The 20632-nt window shown below is 49.8% G+C and overlaps 2 protein-coding genes across 5 annotated transcripts; one reads left to right on the top strand and one right to left on the bottom strand.

The window, feature by feature from the left end:
- Window positions 1–153: 153 nt before the first annotated feature.
- Window positions 154–6053, bottom strand: LOC121664143 (uromodulin-like). The gene is made up of 9 exons (XM_042027190.1): window positions 4938–6053; window positions 4004–4070; window positions 3323–3490; window positions 2538–2743; window positions 1858–2018; window positions 1412–1657; window positions 1084–1243; window positions 646–790; window positions 154–308 (listed from the first exon to the last, which is right to left on the bottom strand). Exons 1-9 carry the CDS (start codon window positions 4938–4940, stop codon window positions 208–210), a joined length of 1257 nt encoding a protein of 418 aa, XP_041883124.1. The 5' UTR covers window positions 4941–6053; the 3' UTR covers window positions 154–207.
- A 1-nt stretch (window position 6054) lies between these two features.
- Window positions 6055–19234, top strand: DRC7 (dynein regulatory complex subunit 7). 4 transcript variants are annotated; one of them, XM_042027182.1, is made up of 16 exons: window positions 6055–6139; window positions 7132–7276; window positions 7750–7924; window positions 8794–8919; window positions 10061–10255; window positions 10568–10711; window positions 11034–11252; window positions 11965–12075; window positions 12872–12947; window positions 13449–13577; window positions 13846–13974; window positions 14458–14684; window positions 15569–15784; window positions 16854–16964; window positions 18054–18155; window positions 18839–19234. In XM_042027182.1, exons 2-16 carry the CDS (start codon window positions 7143–7145, stop codon window positions 18950–18952), a joined length of 2208 nt encoding a protein of 735 aa, XP_041883116.1. In that variant the 5' UTR covers window positions 6055–6139; window positions 7132–7142; the 3' UTR covers window positions 18953–19234. The 4 variants fall into 4 exon arrangements, with proteins under 4 accessions (XP_041883116.1, XP_041883115.1, XP_041883117.1 ...); XM_042027181.1 differs by lacking the exon at window positions 6055–6139 and adding an exon at window positions 6491–6565; XM_042027183.1 differs by lacking the exon at window positions 6055–6139 and having other exon boundaries at window positions 6584–7276; window positions 12875–12947.
- Window positions 19235–20632: the final 1398 nt, after the last annotated feature.

Below are 20632 nucleotides of genomic sequence, written 5' to 3'. Positions count from 1 at the left end.
TACTTTGAGTTTAGAGAGCGTGGGCCTGGAGGGGCTAAGGTCCAAGAGATGCTACAGGAAACAGAAACTCTGAAGCATCTCACCCTTCAAGCACTGTTTGCATCCAACCATTACCCCCTTCCCTAAAACACCCATAAAGACACAGCAAGAGCCTCTCTGCTACTTCATTTATTGAGAAACATTCGTTTATTGGGAAACAGCTGTTTCCTAAACCATTCGCCGCCCCACGCTGACGGCGGCAGCAGCCACGGTGAGCACAGCGAGCACACACAGCGGAACGAGGGCCCCAGAGAGCCACGGGCTGGGTCCTGCCAAAGAGGAGAGAGATTGGTTATGTATCTGGGTCCCCTGAGCCAGCTCTGAGCCCTGGTGTGGCATGTCTGACTGGGGATAGATTCAGGGAGGTCATTTCCTGTGAAGGGCAGGAGCCACTGGAGCTGGGGGTACTTTGGGATTCTGAGGGCACTAACGGGACTCAGTCACCTCAAATGGCCTCCACCCACCGCTGCTGCCCAGGAGTTCCACACAGCTCAGCATGCATGCCTGGTCTGAGCCATGCTGTAGGTGGGCTTGCCCCCAGCCCTGCTCCTGGACTGCTGCTTGGATCTCCTGGACTGACCTCGGTGCTCAGGAGGACATACATACCCGCTGGGTCCTTCTGGTCAGTGCTGGAATGATGGGTCTCTGCTCCTGAGGAAGGAGCAGCCAGCAGGTGGATGGGCCCGTAGGAGACAATCCTATTGTAGTCATCTGCCAGCGCCCGCCTGTTCCTCCAGTGCCCGGGGCATTGCTGTCAACAAAGCCAAGGGAAGGGTGATGGGAGGGCAGGGGAGAAGCACCCTGCACTCGGGTCAGCCTGTTGACCTCCCTTCCTTTCCCAGTGAAGAGGGAAAGGAGCTCTCTGGTGGGTTCAGGCCCTCGTACCTTTGGTTCAGGGCACTGGGCTGAGCTCCTGATTCTGGGCGGTGTTTATTTTGTGAGGCACCCAAAACCAGAAGAGAGCCCCTTCTCCAAGCAGCAGGCCTAGGGAAGGGAGGTCCCACACCCAGCCAGGGCACAGTGCAGACCAGCGAGGGAGCTCACCTTGGCACAGGGCTCTGGGCTGTCAGGAAGACAGAGCTGGACACGGCAGTGCAGGAACACCTCGGGGTAACCAACAAACTGAAACATCTGGAAGCTGAACTTGGCAGAAGTGCTCTCCCCAATGGCATTCAGATAGGTCACCGTCTCATCATGGGGACACCTGGGACATGAGGGCTGGATCAGTGCGTGGCAAATGAGGTGGAGCATCCCAGCCTGGGACACCACATCCCACAGGGACACAGGCTTAACTGAACAGGCCTATTTCTATCTCAGTCCTTGACACACTGTGGTGCAGGGAGACTGGATGTGCTGGGGGCACTGCACTCACCCCTGCTCAATGAGCTTGTGCTGCATGTCCTGGTGTGGATCCACGCTCGGTGTGGCCCAGCAGTCCAAAACACTCAGCAGGAAGTACTTGACCTGGTGCTGCCCTTCCATCTTCAGCAGGACATAGAGTGTGTCCGTAAGGGGGACAGCCACACTTGGCAGGTGATAAGGCTGGAGGTAGGAGGGGGACTTGTACAGTCTCATGCTGACGTTGAAGTGTCCTTCTCTGACCACGAACTGTACCAGCCTGAGAGCAGAGGATGAGAGCTGACGAGCAGAACAAGAAGGTGGGAAGGACATAGTACAAGTGAGGCCACCAGAGTGCCTGGCATTGCTCTCAGAGCTCTCTAGGGGCTTCCTAGGGCCTTTGCAAATTATCTCACTGAATCTATTTTTCTCCAAACTCAAAGACACCATGCCAGCAGCAAGGTGAAATGGGACACTTACTTGTCAACAGCAGTGAGAGCAAAGGGCAGTCTCACAACCTGCTCGTAGGCGTAGATGCAGGAGAAGTGCACCTCAAGCTGAAAACTCCGGGAGATCATGGCCCTGTGGGCTTCCTGCTCTGACTCAATGACGTTGGAGTACGAGATGTGCGAGCTGTTTTGCTGGAACGACACAGAAATTAAGTCTCCAGACCATGATTAAAGCCATACACAGAGCTGCAAGTTCAGAGGGTGCAATTCAGCTATAGCTGCTCCAGGCCCGGATTTCTGCTGGGGTTCTAGCTTGTGTCTGGGGGCTGCTGGCACAGGAGTCACTGTAGTGAGCACAGGGCTCTTCTGCGCAATGCAGAGCTGGAGCACCATTTCCTCTGCACCCTTCCTGCTCCATGAAGCAAGTGAGGGATCAAGGGGCCATGGCTGCAGAGTTCAGAGAATGTTTCCAGAAAGCTGAGGGCTGTTATCAGTGCACAGTGAGACTTCCAAGCTCTCCTAAATAAGACAAAATGTGCTGCCAGCAGGGGTTTGGCAGAGACGGAAGAGCTTTCTGACATCTGCAGGAAAGACTTTCAAGGGGAATGAAAACTTTACAGCACCCAGAAGGAAAAGCCTTTGGGGCTGCCCTTCACTGTACCCCCTCAGCATATCTGCTCCTCTCACAGCTTCGGATCTATGGATCCTCACCTGGATTACTGATCCACAGGCAGTGTGGTTTTCACCTGTGAGAGTGGCTGCAAAGAACAGCTCACCCTCTTCTTCCTTCTCTGAAACCTTGCATGCCTGGTTCTTCAAGTGGACAAGCTCCAGCGGGATTTTCAAGAGCTCAAACACCTCCTTCCTCACCATCATCTTCATGTGCTCTTCCTCGCAGGCCAACTTCAGTACCACATCTGGGGGGAAAAGCCATCTGCAATAGCAATAAGGGAGAGGCCTGAAGGAGCCCTAGGTCAGCTGGGGGATGGCACAGTCCCACTGAGCTCAGCAGCCCCTTGTCCCATCCTTGGTGCAGGCTGCTCTAGGGCTCTTCAGAGACACTGGGCAAAGGGCAGTCTGGTCCCTTTCGAGGGCTGAACCCCCCCAGTCTGTCAAGGGCACCAGACAGGGACAGTGACCCTTTCCTTCAGAGGAAGACACAGTTTTTGGTCAGTGTCTGGAAGGGGCTTCACTATATCTGTGCCAGGGTGCATGTGCTTGTTCTGAGAGTGTGAGGCAGCTGTGCCCTGCAGCATGCCCTTCTACACCATGGCACAGCCAAGGAATGAAGGCTTTTGGGGAAGAAGAAAATGGCCTGTGGCTGCATCTTGTACCAGCATGTAGCCAGAATATGGTTATATTGGTGGGGAATGCACCTGAACCAGGAGCTGGGATGTGCTCCAGGAGTGGAGAGCAATGGTAACACCAGCGTACTGTGCCCATCACCCTTCCCTCCAGTGCCCATGGACAGACTGGGGAGGGCTCACCAGCCCTACCTTCGCAGAACTCCCCTGTGAAGCCTGGCTTGCAGCTGCAAACTGGTCTGTCCTCTGTCACCTGGCACTGCCCCTGGTGCTGGCACGGGTTTGGCAGACAGGCGTCTGGGCTCCTCTTGACACGGAGGGCAACCCCTGGCCCCAGGCCATGGGTGCTTGCCAGCTCACCTGCAGCAAAGGAAAGGCAAGGAAGCTGAAATGCAGCAAGAATATCTCCCTGATGAGAGATTTGAGAACTCACCCCACTGCAGGAAGCTCTGCACAGCTCTCAAGGCCTGAGATCTTTGCCTAGAGCCAGAGCAGACACATCCGAGGAAGAACCTGCTGCCTCAGCTTGCTGGGAAGCTGTGAGACCTCCTCAGCACAGCTGTAATCTGGATCAGAGCCACAGGGCCTGTCACTGTCACTAAGGAGCATGGTGGCACATTGCAGCACCTGTGCCCATTTCTATGGTTTACACACCCTCTGTGGCTGGGGTGGAGAGCGTGCAGTTTCTGCCTATTTTGCTGACTCCTGCACCCCAGTTCCTGCCTAACTGAGCCCTACTCTGTTGTTCTGCCTTAACAGCTTTCAGCAGTGCCCTGAATGAGGAACTTGAGCATGGATCAGGTGAGGGTTTGACCTCTCCTTTCCATACTACCCATCCATGACCCAGCAGGGGCAGAGCACAGGGAGACTCACTCTTGTTGCCTTCACAGCCAGCCAGGCAGAGCACAGAGAGCAGCAGCAAACATCTCACAGTCCTTTCCTGGAAAAACAAGCAGGCTCTGGATAACTCGGATTTGTTATTATGTTCACTGGAGATGTTTGCAGTCATTCAGAAAGAGTGAACCCTCAAGCATGGGTGCAATAATTTCTGTACTGTATTTCCTAGGTTCTGTGGCACAAAGTCATTACCCAACCCAAAGGGCCTGATCAGCCTTCCCCCATCAGGTTAACACAAGGGTCAAACACTATCCTGAATTTAGGTAGCTATTCCAGAAAGAGGAGGTGGGAGAAACAAGCCCTTAGACCCCCAGGGATGTGCTGACAGTGATAAAGCCACATTTAAGTAAGAACAGGCAATTTAAGTAAAACTGCACAGCTGAGGCATCAGTCTGGGGTCCCCAAAGAGGAAAGGAGTTACCCTCTTGCCACCACAACTCTTTTGAAGAGTTAGGATTTGTAAAAGGATCCTCACTGTTCCAGTAAACCATATCCATAACAAGGAGACAACGGGGTAAAAAACCAAACCCAAGCCTTGAACATGACTAAAATTAGTGTTAAAAGGACTCAGATTAAGTCAATATCTTCTGTTGGTACAGATAATGGATTTCTTTGGGGAAATTATTGGCACCGTGCTGGATTAGTCCCGGACACCAGATACTCCTTATCAGAGATGTGGATGTGAGTCAGCCAGGACTGGTGGCTGGGCAATGCTCTGTCAGTGCTCTGAGAGCAGGGCAAAGCCAACACCAAAAGCCCCCCTCACACAGCACACCCGTACCTGCCTCCACCGACCCTGTGCAGCTGTGACTGCGAGACTGCTGGGCAAGGAGGGTTCATTCCCTGCTCTGCTCCTTGCTTGCTGCAGCAAGCCTGAGAGATCCCACCACCTTGTACTCATCCCACTTACCATTGCCAGGCTGCTCTCTGCTCCTCCATCCACCACTGCCCTGGTTCCTTCGCATTAAGGGTGGGTCGTCACACTCGGGGTTGCTGTGTGCCTCCTGCTGTGTGCCTTATATTGCCTTCCGGCAGCTCATCCCTCTCCCCCACGCAAACTGGCTGCCTCTGGGATTGCACAAGAGCCAGTTTAGCATCCCTCGGCGGCTGGGGAGGAAAGGACTCTGTGAAAGTCCATCCTCCGGGCACAGACGGCGCTTCCAATGAGCCGACAGCTCGTGAATGCCGACCCAATTCATGGCCCTGATAGGATCCCAAACAGGGAGTAACAGCAAAACCCTCAGGAATCTGGGGTCTGTGCATCCAGCTGGTTTTGTGGTACCTGTTTTTGATGCAGCAATAACAACAGATACCATAGTGGCACATGCGAAGGCCAGATAACTTTGGGTGCCCAGTACACACAGTTTTGGAACCACAACATATATTTGCCTTATCCGGTTTTTTATTGACTTCTGGCATCTAAGAATTGCTGAGAAGTAACTGGCGAGAGATGGAGGGTCCTACCCCACTTTGTTTCATAGAATATCCTGAGTTGAAATGCACCCACAAGGATTGAGTCCAACTCCTGGCCCTTGCACAGGATCACCCCCAGCAGTCCCACCCCGTGCCTCTCAGAGCATTGTCCAAATGTTCCTTGAACTCTGGCAGGCTTGGTGCTGTGACCATTTCCCTGGGGAGCCTTTTCCAGTGCCCAAACAACCTTTGGGGGAAGAACCTGTTCCTAATATCCAACCTAAACCCCTGCCTCCTGCCCTCAACACAGCTTCATGCCATTTGGGCAACAGTAACCATCTGCAAACTGCCTTAATCACTCAAAATGATGTTTCTTGATATATTTTGACTGCAGTCTGTGCATTCTCAGAGCTTTAATTGCTACAGTGACCTTAACAGAGCACCTAGTGTGAACATCCGTCCATCAATCCATATTTTTTCTTAACCACAACAACAAACCAGAAAAAAAAGTGTTTAGCACCTGACCCTGTGTACAGCCTAGTGAACTGCCAATTAAAAATCAAATAGGAAAAAAAATTTTAAAAAGTAAAGCGAAAATAGAAAAAGGAAAAAGAGAAAGAAAAAGGAAACGGTAAAGAAGAAGAAAAAAAAGAGAAAGAGAAAGAAAAAGAGAACAAGTTGTCTGGTGCCAGCTTTTGGGTAAGTGCCTCTGCAACAAAGGAGAAGGATGGCTGGGGGTGGCTTTCATTTTAGGAGAGCCGAACTCGTGAGTTTCGGAGCAGGTCTCGGAGTGCGATGGCTCAGCCGCGGTGGCGGGCAGGCGCTGGCCGATGTCCCCTCCTTTTGCTCCTCGTTGTCCCCTTCTCCCAGCGGCCCCGGGGCGCGGTGCTGGGGGCCGGGCGGGGGCTGGGGCAGCTCCGGGGGTGCGCGGGGGTCCCGAGGAGCCTCGGGGCCCGGGGACTGTGGCGGGAGGTCTGGGGGGACCCTGGGGGTGTCCCGGCCGGGCTGGCGGCGCGGGGGAGCCGCAGGTCCCTGTGCCCGGTGCCGCGGCCGTGGCGTTGCCACGGTGAGCGCTGCGGAGCCGCGCCGGGCCCGGGAGCGGCCGCGCTGCCCTTGGAGCCGCGGGTGAGGGGGCGGCCGCGCGGGGCAGGGCCGGGAGCGCTGCGGGGCCCCCCGGGCAAGGTCTGTGCCTCCCTGTGCCCGCCGTGTGCCCCGCTCGGGGTCAGCCTGACCGCAGGGACGGCACACGAACACCCCCCGCGCCGGCGGGTGATACAGGGCCCCCGCTGCCCTTGGGGGCTGCCGGCTCCGCAGAGCGTCCCGCTCCCTCCAAGGCCCCTGCGCGGCTGCGGGCTGGGGCACGGCCGGTGCCCAGCGGATTGATGGAGCTCCTGCCCCGCCAGCAGCACCCCCGGCAGGAGGGAGGACACGGGGTACACATTCTGAACATGGGGACGTGCTCTGCCCTACCGAGCCAGGCTCTGCCTGCTCTGCCACGCTTAGGGTGTCCAGGAACACAGAGCCGCTTATTTACCAAACCCAGCCCAAACTCCGTGCTCTCCCTTTACTCTCATGGTTCTGGCTGGCTCAGCCATGCTCATGTACCAAACCACTGTGGCCGCGATGTGTTTCTCTGTTCCTGTGTAGCTGGGTCCCACCCCTGAATTCACCTGGTGTGTGCGTTCCTGTAGTGCCAGGCAGAATGGAGGCCCTGGTGGAGACGGAGGAAGTGGGGCAAACACCAGAAGACGCGAACTCTTTAAATAGCAGTGATTTCCTCGATGACTTGGAGGCAGATATAACTGTGGAGGAAGCCTCTGTCCCAAGTGATGTCCCGTAAGTCACGTGTGTCTGCCCATGGCTGGGATGAGCAGAGACGTTCCCTTTGGGGCCCACAGGGTATGGATGGATGCACAGGTGTGGATGGCACGTGTGGATGGATGCACAGGTGTGGATGGATGCACAGGTGTGGATGGCACGTGTGGTCCCCCTGCACAGGGATGGGACTGAGCAAGTTTCATGTGCCTGATGAGTTTGTCCAAGAGCATGCATGTGCAAGTAAGACAAGGTAACTTGGTTGATTGTACATCCATTCACCACTGTATAAAGATCCCCTGAGACTCTGGGTATATGTCAGCTTGCCATTGCTCCAGAGGTGTTCGGCTGTGTCAAAATCATATCCTTGGATATGGTCCCCATTTTTTACCTGTAAAACAGGGAAGCCCTGCCATGTTTTGATAGCAGGTCACCTTGCCTGTACTGTTCCTGGCTTATTACTTGTGTCTCTCTGCCTCCCCCTGCCACATAAGTGGTTTTGACTGGAGCTCCATTGACACATCCCACTTACCATCTTCGTACAAGACAAATTCCCGGCAGGAAAGGGAACTGCTGCAGCTTGCTGACCATTTCCTCGAGCAGTACACTCACCTGTGCCCTGACCGCAAGCCGCTCTTCGTCCACCCAGTCAACGAGTGTGGTGTGCAGGTATGGGGTGCTGTGGGGCTGGCCCACAGCACACGGAGCACTTGGCTTCCATAGTGCCAAATGCTGTGAAAGAACAGCAGCCCCTCCTGCCCTCCTTCCTGGCTAAAGGGAATGGGAACCTGCTGGCTGAACCCACAGCCCCTGAGCAGGCACACAGAACCCTGGGAACACCCTGGCTGTCCAAATCCATGAGCACATTGTGCCATATAAGTGGTGGTGTTGCCATGTGGGCTGCAGAGTGATGCTTAGGAAACAGGAGAGACCACAGAAACATAAAGAGAAGTAAAAGAAACATGAAATAGATAAGCCTCAGGCTCAGCCACAGATAGGGAGTATGGATGCAGAGTTAGATCTTACTCTGAACTTCACAGAAGTTACAGGGAAGGAAGTAAATGTGGAAGTTTGTGGTCTGGTTTTGTTTTTGCTGGGCCCAAGCTGTACAACTGTTGTCGAGTTCTGTACCTGATGTTCCCCCTGGGCACCTGGAATTGCTACTGTGTACTAGCTTTCCCCAAAATTTGTTGTATCATTAACATGCAAGGCAAAAAGAAAAAAAAATGCTGGAGGATGTAAAAGCCAGAAAGGGCAGTAGTTATTTGACTTGCTTGAAAATGAAGAGAAGAACTGGCTCACATCGGGAATGTGTCTGAGATGAGCTTGAAGTTTCAGCCACAGGCAAGCAGATGACCTCCCAACTCCATGAAATTTCCATCTTGGAACTGGAGAGGAGGGATACTGATGCTGTTGATACGCTCTAGGGAGGTCCTGATATGAGCTGCAACATCCAGGGGTGGTCTGAGGATGCCTTTGGGCAGGACACTCTGCCAAGGCCCTGTTGGACAACCAAAAATCCTCTTGTTGCCTTGCAGAAGTTTGTGAGCACGACATTGAGGCCAACCCTGCTGCCTTTCCCAGAGCTGTACTACTGGTCAGGCTGTGCCAGCTTTGTCTGTGATTACCTCATCATGGAGCCCCTCAAGTGCCCAATCACACTGGTAAGAAAGGGGCTGCAGTCCCATCAGAGACATAACAGAGGTGACAGAAGGACTTCTCAGTGGGGAGGTCCCAGTGGCTGGGCTTACAGAGGTCTTTGACACTTCCACCATCCCCTCACTATTTAGGCAACCCCCTGATTTTCCCAGCCCCTGTGCACTCTGTTGAACCCACAGTCCCGGTGCATGTTCAGTGTGGTACCTTCTAAGTAATTAAACACCATTTCTTCAAGACCAGACCCTGCTTTCAGCCAGCCCAGATGAGCACCTGGTGTACTGTGGGAGGCAATGGCTGACAAGCTTTCCCTCCAAAAACCAAGACACCTTGGAACAGAGGAGCACATAAACCCTAGGGGATGATACTTGACCTCCATGACCCATTCTTAGGGACTTTTAGGCATTTCTATTGTCATATCTGGGGATATTTTGGGATGGTTGAAGGGAGATTTCTAGGTTAGCAAAAAGGGATAATGCCAGAGATGCAGCAAGTTCTTGATGAGAGTCAGCTAAGAGAACACACTCCTTGCTAGCAAGGACTGCAGAGTGACCCAAACAATCTACACCAGCTGCAGGCTGTCCCAAGAGTCCCAGGGTCTCAAGATGAGCTCTGGCACTTTGTGACCATAGAGAAGGTATCTCTATTTAGCAGATGGAGACTGCCTTGATCACCTTAGGTGATGTCTGAGATCTGAGTGGGAGTAGAACCTCTCTGTATGCAGTATGTATGTACTGATCTTTTTTTGCTCTCCAGTGAGGGCCAGAAGGAAATATATTTCCTCCTGTGAACTATAATTTAGCTTATGGGTGTTTTCCTTGGAAATACTGCAGCCAGAACAGCAGGAGATAGAGGGAAATCCCATTCCAGGATTGTGATTAGCATTAGGTTTTCAGCAGTTTAATGAGTTTGGCATGCCCTTCTCTTCCTGTGGGTAAATTTGTCACCAGATTTGGGGTCAGAGTTTCCCCAGATCACTTTGGAGGGGACTTTTAGAGTCTGTGGCTTTTAAATGAATGTTATATAACAGATTCCCAATGTGTGCAGAGCCCAGGGATGTGGGCAATGCCTCTCTCCCCCGCTCTCTGCCTGGTGCATGTTTCAGCTCCATATGACAAGCACTATGAACTTGCATCTCTCTCTTTCAAGCCCAGTTCGCTCTATTCCCCAACCACCATCCTGAAATACCAGCGAGGGAACTGCTTTGACTTCACTGTGCTGCTGTGCTCCCTGCTGATCGGGGCTGGCTACGATGCCTACTGTGTACATGGATATGCCACCCGTGAAATGTGCTCCCTGGACCAGACTCAGGAGGTGTGCCCACTGCTCAGGAAGCCACTGGAGGTGAGACCTGCAGTGAGCAGGCAGGGAGGAGCCCAGCACGCATGCTCAGCCTGTTCATGTCCAGTGAGTTCCAGAGCTGAGCTAGGGGTGCACACTGGGTTTCAGTCTGTACCAGGGACCTCACCAAAGGAATCTTTTGAGTGATTTTCTACAGTTCCTTACAAGGCCTCTTTGGCTTCACTGAATTTCTGCTCACCAGGTGCAATATTGCAAACTGCCAAGTGCTGGGAACTGGGAGGTACCTGTAAGCGATACATTTACTTCCTTCTCTTGATCTCTGCTGGGTTTCATAGTAATACCCTGCTTTTGCAGGAACCAAAAGAGGAGGACCCCAACAAGTACAGAATTAAGTACCCTTTAGAGCCACAGAGCAAGTTTGAGCTTCAGCAGAAGGACAAGAAGGAGGAAGAAACTGAACCTGGACAAGAGGAGGAAAGAGAAGAGGAGGTTGTCATGGTGAGTTAGCGAGGTCCATCTTCCTGTGAGCTCCAGGAAGAAGAGCTGAGACACAGGTAATGGCTGGCCAAAAAGAGGAGCTCACACCCTCCTCTGTGAAGTATGACATGACCTTGATCATGACCATGAGCACTTGGCCTCCAGGAGCACAGTGTGTGCTGGCACAGGAACATGTGCTGGGTATGTACTACCTCACTTTTAAAGAGCATTAAGAGCCTGGAGTTCTTTAGAAGTGGGCAGAGGAAAGGATGAGATTGCCCTTGGGTTGGATTAGAGCGGCAATAAAATGGCAATAACTATTGCTGTATCCTCTGTGCTACAGGAGGTGGAAAAGCCCAAGCGAGACCCTTTGCACGGCTTACGGGTGCACGCATGGGTTCTGCTTCTGTCTGGGAAGAGGAAGGTTCCCGAGACCTTCTTCATCAACCCGTTCACAGGAAACCACCACAGCACCATGGATGAGTGCTTCCTTGGGATTGAGAGCATCTGGAACCACAGGAACTACTGGGTGAACATGCAGGACTGCCGGCAAGGCTGCAAGGTAGGGAGCCCTTAGTACCCTTGGGATGTGAGGGACAGCTGGGTTAACCTGAGTCCTGGGGAAATCCAAGACCTGTAGTGGTCCAGTTTCCACTTAACCATTCCTTGTGTTGGTTTTGGTCATGTTGCTCTGATTACATAGACTATGGAACTACTCCAGGACATCCCAGACTCTGAGTTAGCAAATACAGATCACATCTATTAAATCCCTACAGTGCTAGAGTTTCAGCTTTTAGGCTAGGCAGTCATTCTCTCAAACAAAAGCTTTTGAGGCAGAGGATGTTTTGGGTCCGTCAGGCGTGGTTCAAGGCAGGTAAGATCTCAATTAGGCTCTTCCCACACCTCAGCTACTCCCCAGCACACACATAGTCTGAAAGGTGAGGGTCTGAGTTAGATCAGCTTGCCCTTGGGGCCATGCTTGCCCTGAGGAAGGAGGCAGAAGTATTCCCAGCCACTTCCTCTCATCTGTGGAAGACACACCATGAGGAATGGGTTCTGCAACCTCTAGGCACAGGGACAGTCTTTGGGGTCCCACCAGCCAGCCAAGGGTCTGAGGAGCTCACCTCACTGAGGTCCAGATCTCTAGAGTCCTTAAAGTCTCTGACACCCAGGCAGGTCCAGAGCACCACAGACATATTGAGGCAGTGGTCAAGTTTAGTGTCAGGCCCTTGACAATGCCCTGTAGTTAGAAGTGTTTTTCCTGTATGCCCTAGGATCTCAGCTTTGACTTGAGTGATTCTATCTGCTGGGAAATTATGTTTTCAGAGAGCAACGAGCCCTCTCAGTTGCCCACAGAGTCACCCAAGAAAGACACAGATGACATGGTGAGTGACCCAAGCGATGCTCTTGTGCACTGGGGATGCTGTTTGGAACCAGTGTGCCCGTAGGCCCGTGTATGTCTGCCTGCCTGCTGCCCTCTCCAGGTCAGATCCCTTCTACTCTGGCCAAGTTGAGATTCCTTCTCAATCTTGAAGAGTTCTGATGCTTTCTGAAGCAGGACCCCAAGTGGTACTTCAGGTGTCATAAGTGGCTAGGGATCTCTGTAAACCTCCAGTGCATTGACATTTGGGGTGAAATAATTTTTAAAAATAAAATCCAGAACGAGATTTTTCTGGACATTCTTTCTGTGCTGGTCACTTTCCCCTTCTGGCTGCAAGGTGGAGCTGCCAACAAAATGCAGAAATAATGTATGTCAACATACAAAAAGTGCTGTGTACTAGAAGCAAAAAATGTTGTCCTGTTGGGAGAAGACACCATGATAAAACAGCCATGCACAGCAGGACGGAGGAATGCCAATAACAATTCCCTCTTGCTCTCTACTCTTCGCAGCCTGTGCCCATAACTGGGGAGCAAAAAGCCCTCCAGGGTCTACATCAAATAATCTGGTCATTTTGGTGATTGCCACCTTCATTCCCTGCCCAGCACAAGCAGTGGCCAGGAGAAGATCATTTCATCAGGCTCAAGTAGGGATGTGCTGTCGTAACTGTGCCATGGTGTTCCTCAGGACCAGCACAGCCTCGCACGAGCTGAGCTCTGATCACTGTGGTTCACCAGAACCAAAATGCCTCCTGGCACAGTAAGAGACGCTGCCAAAACCACAAATCTCTTCTTCTGTTTCAGCAGGAAAAGGAGGAAATAGACATGAGCTTTGAGATGCCACTATCGTGGGTAGCCCCAATTAAGGTATCTTACAGAGGTATGTATTCTTCCTTTGCCTTTTGCTTGCCCCCAGCTGACCTTTCAGTGGATTTGGGACATTCGTTTATCTCACTGGGTTCTCCCTTCAGGGTGGTCAAACAGTAACAGTGAAGCACAATAGATGAAGGCCACAACAGCTATTGGTTCAAGTGGCTGCCCTCAGTGCTGCACTGTCTCATCCTCCACAGACACACACCCACACCCACGCTGTGTTTTCCTGCCAGCTGGGAATTTTTCCTGGAATGGTCTTTCTGTTACTGCTACCCACAAGGAACTGCCCCTGCATTATCAAATACCTGTTTTGGGAGAGAAAAAAGTTATTATACCATTATAACATTAAAGGACAATAGGCAAGGTTTGAACAGCTTTATTGGCAGCAGAATGCAATAAATAAATGCATAGTGTCCCTTAGACCGTGGTTTTCTCCCTCTTAATTCTTTTTTTTTGGGGCTGAGTACAGGGGAGTCAATTTGTCTGACATCTCTCTTGCCCACTGCAGAATATGAGAATCCCTTTTCCCAGGGGAAGAAGGTGATCCTGTACAATAAAGCAAAACTGGAGAAATGGGCGGCGTATGCGAATGGAGATGGGCTGGTGGAGCGTGTCACTGTCTACACAGACTCAGACTGTAAGGGGGACAAATGAACACTCCACACACTGAGCAAACAGCCTGGGGCACGCTGATGGAGAGGGGGAGGTGATCTGCTTTCTGACAGAGTCTCTCTTCTCATTCTCCTTTCACCTTTGTGGGGGAATTATCTACCATATCCTCAACCTTTTCATCACGCTCACTGTCTGTCGAGCCCCTAAACTTTCCAGCATTGCTAGAGCTCATCAGAATTTTGCCACCTCCAACAGGGTGACCTAAGGTTGCAAAATGACTTGTCTCCTGCCAGGTACTGAAGAAGTGGAGGTGAAGGAGTGGTTCAAACATCGAGAAGACCTGTTGTATATGAGAGAAGTGAATAAACAAACACAGCTGATCACAGACTATTTCAGGCCAGGACACCCCCTCCTTCTTAAAGGTATTCCAGCTCATTTGGGCAGCCCCTGCAGCTGACGGGATTCCACAGGATGCCTTTCTAGCAATGGCAAAAGCCCAAAGCTGAAAGGTGGGGGGACAGGATACTTGTGGGATAAATTGCCTAGATAAATAAAATGGTCTCCAGTGAAGAGTAGAGAGTTGGATTGGTGGCTTGCAGTCCTGGGCAGTGCTTACCCAGCTATGTAGTGTTCTATGTATTAGAAAAATACATAGTTATCATGTATATCAGGGTAATACATTTCTACCTTTATCAGTAGAATTGATAGAAGATGAAACTTTCTCTTTAGGATTATGTTTGTTCTCTCAGTGTTCAGTGAGAGATTATGTTTGTTCAGTGCAGCTGGGGGTAAGTCCTGCATCAGATCTGTTGCTAAAGCTGAAGAAAATGAGACGTCCCCTGGACACGCTTGTGTTCAGTGTATTATGGCTGCTAACTCTGAAAATGTGTGTGATATATCCTTAGCTCACTCCTACACGTCGCTGGAACCTGAGACTGGACACACAGTGGAGTATTACCATACAGCACGAGTTGATGGCCTCTGGAAACGTTTTGAAAATGCTACTGAGATAACAGAGCACTTCGTGGGGCGGGAGGACTTCCTGCACATGCGGCACATAGAGCTTGGCGAAAGAGACAAGAAAATGCAAACGGCTGGCATCAGAACTGATGCTAACCCCCGGCCTATAGTGGTATGGCCAAGGCAGGAACAGAAAAATATGTGTCCCTCTGATATTTATAGTATGTAAAACATACTGCCTGGGGCTTGAGTTCATTTTCAGTGGGCATGGCTGAGGTAAAACTCCAGATGAGACATCCAAGCATTGTTCAGCTGCTGTGTCTCACAGTTGCTTGCCTGACAGACAGCTACAGTGTGACCAGTTGTCAGAAATGGCATTGAGCACCTAGAATTAAACTGGGAAACTAAGGCTTGGAAATTGTGTGTCAGAGGAAAGAAAAAAAACCTGACCATGACTTTGGAACAAAATTTTCACAAGATTCAAAACTAGGAAAATAATTTTGTGTGCTGAGCCCAAACTAATATAATTTTAGGTTCCTGATGAATTGTCCCATCACTCTGATTTGTTACAGGCAGGTAATCTACCTCTTCCTCTTATCAGATCTGGTTTGCAGAACAGGAGGAGGAAATCTGACATCTGGCAGTGTGTATGGCTCAGACACATCACCTGCCAAGACAGAGCCATGCAGTGGCCTGTCTTTGAACTAGCACCCAACATGCTACCTTTTCCTTCCCTATATTGGGAAATGTGGGAAAGTTTGCTTTTCTCCAAAATACCTTGCTTCCTGAAGTACCCTCAGGCAGGGATGCATCCCAAGCTAACTTGGAGCTCAGAAAGCATACTCAACTCCACAAATAGGAGACTTCTGTATTGCTTTAAACAGCTTTATGGTGGGGTTTTTTTAACACATATGCAAGAACAGTAGGACCATTGGCCAAGAGATGCAAGTCCAGGCAGAAAAGCACAGTTTTTACCATGGGTTTTTACTCAAATCTGTAACTTGCCAGTTTTGTGTTTCTAACTTGCTTCCATATCTTTTTTTCACTCTCCATTAGCAAATCAAGGAGTATTTCCACAGAAATCCAGAAAAGCCTGCTGATGAAGATATAGAGGAACGTATCTTTATGGTCATAGATGATATCATCCAGCTGACGTATCACCTTGAGGTTCATGACACCATTGCCTCAAAGGTGGTTTTCTGCAGAGTAATAGGGAGGGAGAAGAGAGAAGACGAAATCTTCCTGAGCCGAGAAAACTCTGTCACATACCAGGTATGAAGATGGCAAGACACAAAGGGAAGGTGAAATGTCAGTGGAAGAACTACAAGCATGACATGTTCCATGCTGCCCCTCTACTCCACCTGCACACCTCCAGGCTGACGACACCAACTGCCTGGCAGATGTGCTGCCATGCTGGGAGTGACTGGGAGTGCAGGACATAATGTGGCATGACAGGCCTGCTCTAACCATGCTTGAAGTCATCTTCCCAGATTTGGTCATCAGGCAGATCCCACATTCCCTGGTACCCTGCAAAATGCAGGTTCAGCAGCTGTTGGGCTCAGTTCTGCAGATACGTGGCAGGGAAGCTGAAATTTCCTCTGCTGTTCCCTCTTCAAGAAGAGAGAGAACAGAGCAGCAAAGGCAGACACTGTGTATTGTGGTTCTGTTTCTGCCATGGGCTTCTTGAGTCCTGTCATTCCTTAAATCTCCCAGTGTTTACCCTGCAGATGCAGAGCAAGATGCTGAGGCTTAATACATTGCAGATAGATAGATAGATAGCCTTAAATTAAAGGTATTCCCAAAAAAAGTGGAGTGCTGCCATTAAGCCAAATGATCTCATCAGGGGTGAGAGGTCACCCCACTAACATCATCAATGCGAGTCTGTAACCAGACGCAGAAGTCTGCCAGTAAATTCTGCAGAGATGCTGCACAATTACCCTTAAAAAGCCAAACAGAGATTAAAAATAGGGAATTTTTTTAATGTTATGGGGTTTTTTTAATTTCTGTTTCCCACTGGGGAGAATACACAGAACACCATTGCAGGAGTCCCATTTTTTTCATCTCTGTTTCTATACATTCCTATTCATCTAATTTCATTCCAACTATAAAACAGCAGCATCAGCAAAGTGCAAGACATACCATCTGGCTCACATTACTGATGGATTCCAAATCAAAATGAAGTCTGAGAAACCCATGCTGACCATGGGTTCGATGTTTCAATGACGGAAATTAGGGTTGCTTTATTGGCTATAGCAGGATTGTGCCAGTTTCTGTCAGCAGAGTACCCGATCCTGTGTACCCAGAGAGTGCTGCTGTTTTTCACTGACTTATCTGCTTCCAGCCGTGGGCCCCGGAGAAACACAGGAACATGCTCCATCTGTACAACTTGCTGTGGGAGCTGAGAGCAGAACAGAAGCTGCTGAAGCAACAAGTCCGGGACTCTGAAGCAGAGGTAACAGGGAGGTGTCCACAGTGTCAGGGCTGATCAGGCGTGGAAACAGTCTCAGCTGACTGGTTGCCTCCAGCTGACTGGAGGCCAAAGCCTCCTCAGCATAAACTGTGATAAAAGAGAAAGCTGGTCTCCATGCTGAATTATCATGCTTGCTACCCAGGCATTGTTCAGTGAAGATGTAGCTGTAGTGTATTTATGGAGAGTCACACACTTTCCTGCTCCTGCTCTTACTCTTCCTCCCCTTTGAAGAAGAGTTTCAGAGAACAAATGACAATATATGAACTGGGGCATCTGGAAGCCTATCTGCCATTTGCCCAGGAATGAGGCCAAAAGGAAAGGATACTGTACGTAGTGCTGTATCTAGGTACTAGGCATTGCCAGGAAATCCTATCCAAAATACTGAAGTGACTTGTTGTGTGAGAAACTGTAGGGAAATACTTCATAAAATACTTTGCTTGTACTGCTAATCACACTGACTGGTATAACACATCCATGTTCTTTGTGATAACTTCATGATAAATATAACCATTCTAGCAGATGGAGGCACAGCTATTGGATTTCTTTAATGTTTTTTGAGGAAGAGAAACCCCTGAAGGAGCTGCAGAGGGAATGCTTAACTATATTAGCCCAGAATATAAGTAATAATTAAGAACAACTTTGCAAAAATTGCATTTTTTCCTCAGAAATTTGAGGCTAGTTCAGTGTGACCCCATGAACCACCTTGCCAAATTTCTCAGTGTTGATGTATCAACAGACAAAATATTCCCATTGCTTGTGCTGCATATCCTGTATAAGACAAAGAATAAGCCAAAGCTATCTGTGCAATTTTTAAAGTAGTGCCAAAACTGTGATGCCAGAAAAGCTTTCTTAATGGTTAATATCAATAACTGGATTCAAGAATTTCATACAGAATAACAATCTAAAATTAAGACTACTATTAGCAGGACATGGACATATTTGTACAGATCTATATTTAACCTTATTCTACAATTCTTGTATGCAGCATCTGCTCTGTTAGCAGGTCAAGCATGTAAGGGTACAGTCATTTTGTGGGGATGCTGAGGGGTCTTTCTTCTGATTTCTTGGAAGATGTTAAATATTTTGACGGAACGTGAGCATGAGGAAGCCAATATTAAATTGTCAGTTTCCATGTATAACACTGCAAGGAGAGGAAAACAGCATGAAGCCACGGTAGGTAAACTTCATTAATGTCAGCATTCAATACATGTGGTCAAAGAAATCCAGAGTCAGCTTTTTCTCTCTCAGGAATTATCTCTGAAGAGCTTTTAATATCATTAAAATATTTTGGGACAAATCACAGCACAGTTTCAATTGCCCTCCCAGGGAAACATAACATGGTCACGCTATGGTCACCTTCTACTTTCTGGAAAAACTTGCATCTCCAAGAAATATTACTGTGTTACTGTGTTTAGTTAATAAAGAAAATAATTAAGAATGTTTAGTTGATAATAGGGATTATGGGGGGAGTATTTTAAGAGAGCCATAAATATGCCTGTATATATAGATATATATTTATTTGTAATTAGCATGTGAGATCAAAGAACAAAATAGCTCCAGGGTGAAATTTAGTCCTTATCTCAATCACAGATGCTTTGGTTCTTCAGGGCTTCTTTACTCTGGTGAGGCAACACATTTGGATTTGCTGCCTCTTCCTGCTCCACATTTTGATTCCCCTTGTTTTCTTCTTCTCATAAGACCTCATCTCGAACTTTTTGCCCCCTCAAAAATAAATCTGCTCCAGTTTGTGGTTTCCTTCATCTCAGCTCCCTGAATTCTGAGTTGTGCTTTTGTGTGCCTTTGTTCCTCACTTTCCTCTCTATTTCCCTGACTTCTGGTTGCTTGTTCCCTCACAGGTGCTGAAAGAGGAGCAGAAGAGCTCCCAGAGTTCCTTGGAGAACAAGAATCAGCTCATCAGAGGGGAGGATGAATCCCTCACCCATCACACTGCAACCAACTCCTCGTTCTAGAGACTCAGCAGGGACTGGGAATGACTGCCTTAGCAGGGGAGGTTTATCAGTCAGCCCCCCAGAACATGAAACTGAAGCTACTCTGTAAAATATTCTAGTCCATGTCCCACTGCAGTTTTCCTCTGACATCCCCCTTCTTCTTCTACAGAAAAGCAGTTGGCACAATAGAAACTTAAAGAGATGGTGCTCAAGAATCCTCTCCTGGCTGGGCACCTCAGGTGTTACTGATTTCTTCATTCCTTTTCTGGAGCTGCCTGCAATAAATCTTTCACTATCATCACATTTGTGGAGATTTTAATGAATTTGCACCATTTCCTTTCCCCTATTTTTTTCTAAGGCCCATCTGCAATTACATCAGTTGTGTCCTCTTGAAACCCCATCATTTTTGAGACTGAGTCTGAATTGGACCTTGGCTCTAAGGTCTGCTTCAGAAGGGGAGACAAACCATACACAGTCTTTCAGGGCTCTTCTTTTCCAAATCTGCTCCATAGCTGCTTGGTATCAGGAGCAGGATTATTTAGTAATACTGATTCTTTCCCAACATAATATTTTAACGAATTTATAATTCAGTTTTGCGTAAGCAAAGGTTTTGAACTGGTGAGTTCATAAATATAACATTTCTTTGACCTCATTTAGAGCCCTATAATGACAAAACTTTGCCCTGTATAATGCTGTAGTTATGAACTCATCAATGTTAATTCAATACCAGAGGAGACACCAGAATAAATTAATTTAAAAATCCTTTTACAGGCATTAGGGACACAGCAGCTGCCAAACCATCAGCAAATGCATATTACAGAATCATAGAACATTACGGAGTTGGAATGGCCCTTAAAGATCATCTAGTCCCAACCCCCCGGCCATGGGATTTCCCTGTATTCCTCCAAAGCCACCTGTCCTGGTTTCCACTTCCTGAAAGTTTATTTTTCCTTTCTGAGAAAAAAGTCGTCTTTTCTACGGTCTTTTTTTTTTTTTTTTTTTTCCCCCCTCTACTGCTCAGCAGCTCCTTATCCATCCACGAAGGCCTCCTGGCATTTTTGCCCGATTTCCTCTTGCCGGGATCCATCGCTCCTGCGCTTTAAGAATATGATCTTTGAAATTTAGCCTGCATTCTTGGGTCATTATCAAGGAGTAGCGTCAAATTAATTTGATTTTTCTCTGTTGGTGGAGTGACCGGCTTCAGAGACGGCGAGAAACACGCACAAGCGGCGCGACCGCACCTCAGCCGGGCGGCGAGAGGCACAGAAGCCTCGCAGGAGTCCCGCTCCCACCATGCCCGTGACACCCGGGAACCGCCTTCTGGGACACGACGGCCTCAACCGCCGGCAGACCGTGAGCTACGAGGTCCGGGAACGACCCCCGCCGCCCTCACGGGAGCTCCGGGGCAGCTGCGCGCCCCGAACCGGCCGCAGAGCGGGAGCTGTCCGGCCCCCGCCCCTCAGGGCGGCCCCGCAAAATGGCGGCCCCCATCCAGAGCGCCGCCTCCTCATTGGCCGCGCCTGCGGGGCTCCGCCAATAAGCCGCGCTGTGAGTGGCGGCCGCGCTGCCGTCGCTATGGCAACCACCCCGCCCTCGCTTGCCATTGGCCGAGCGGTGCGCGGAGCCCGGGCAACCGCCCGGCGCGGCGCGGGGTTGTTGTGAGGGGCCGGTTGTAGGGCGGTGGCGGGCAGGGGGTCCCGG

The sequence above is a fragment of the Corvus kubaryi genome, unplaced genomic scaffold, assembly GCF_017639235.1.
Source record: "Corvus kubaryi isolate FWS band 111438036 unplaced genomic scaffold, C.kubaryi_AGA036_p1.0 37300, whole genome shotgun sequence".
NCBI lineage: Eukaryota > Metazoa > Chordata > Aves > Passeriformes > Corvidae > Corvus > Corvus kubaryi.
This window is presented reverse-complemented; position numbering and strand designations above follow the sequence as displayed.

Excerpts from the sequence above, each read along its gene's own strand:
- LOC121664143 (XM_042027190.1), bottom strand. Across the intron at positions 2,744-3,322 it reads CACAGGGGAGTTCTGCGAAG|ATGTGGTACTGAAGTTGGCC; the intron begins GTAGGGCTGGTG and ends TTTTCCCCCCAG. Across the intron at positions 1,244-1,411 it reads CACAAGCTCATTGAGCAGGG|GTGTCCCCATGATGAGACGG; the intron begins GTGAGTGCAGTG and ends CTCATGTCCCAG.
- DRC7 (XM_042027182.1), top strand. The coding sequence starts at position 7,143 with ATGGAGGCCCTGGTGGAGACGGAGGAAGTGGGGCAAACACCAGAAGAC. Across the intron at positions 8,920-10,060 it reads TCAAGTGCCCAATCACACTG|CCCAGTTCGCTCTATTCCCC; the intron begins GTAAGAAAGGGG and ends CTCTCTTTCAAG. Across the intron at positions 10,712-11,033 it reads GAGAAGAGGAGGTTGTCATG|GAGGTGGAAAAGCCCAAGCG; the intron begins GTGAGTTAGCGA and ends TCTGTGCTACAG.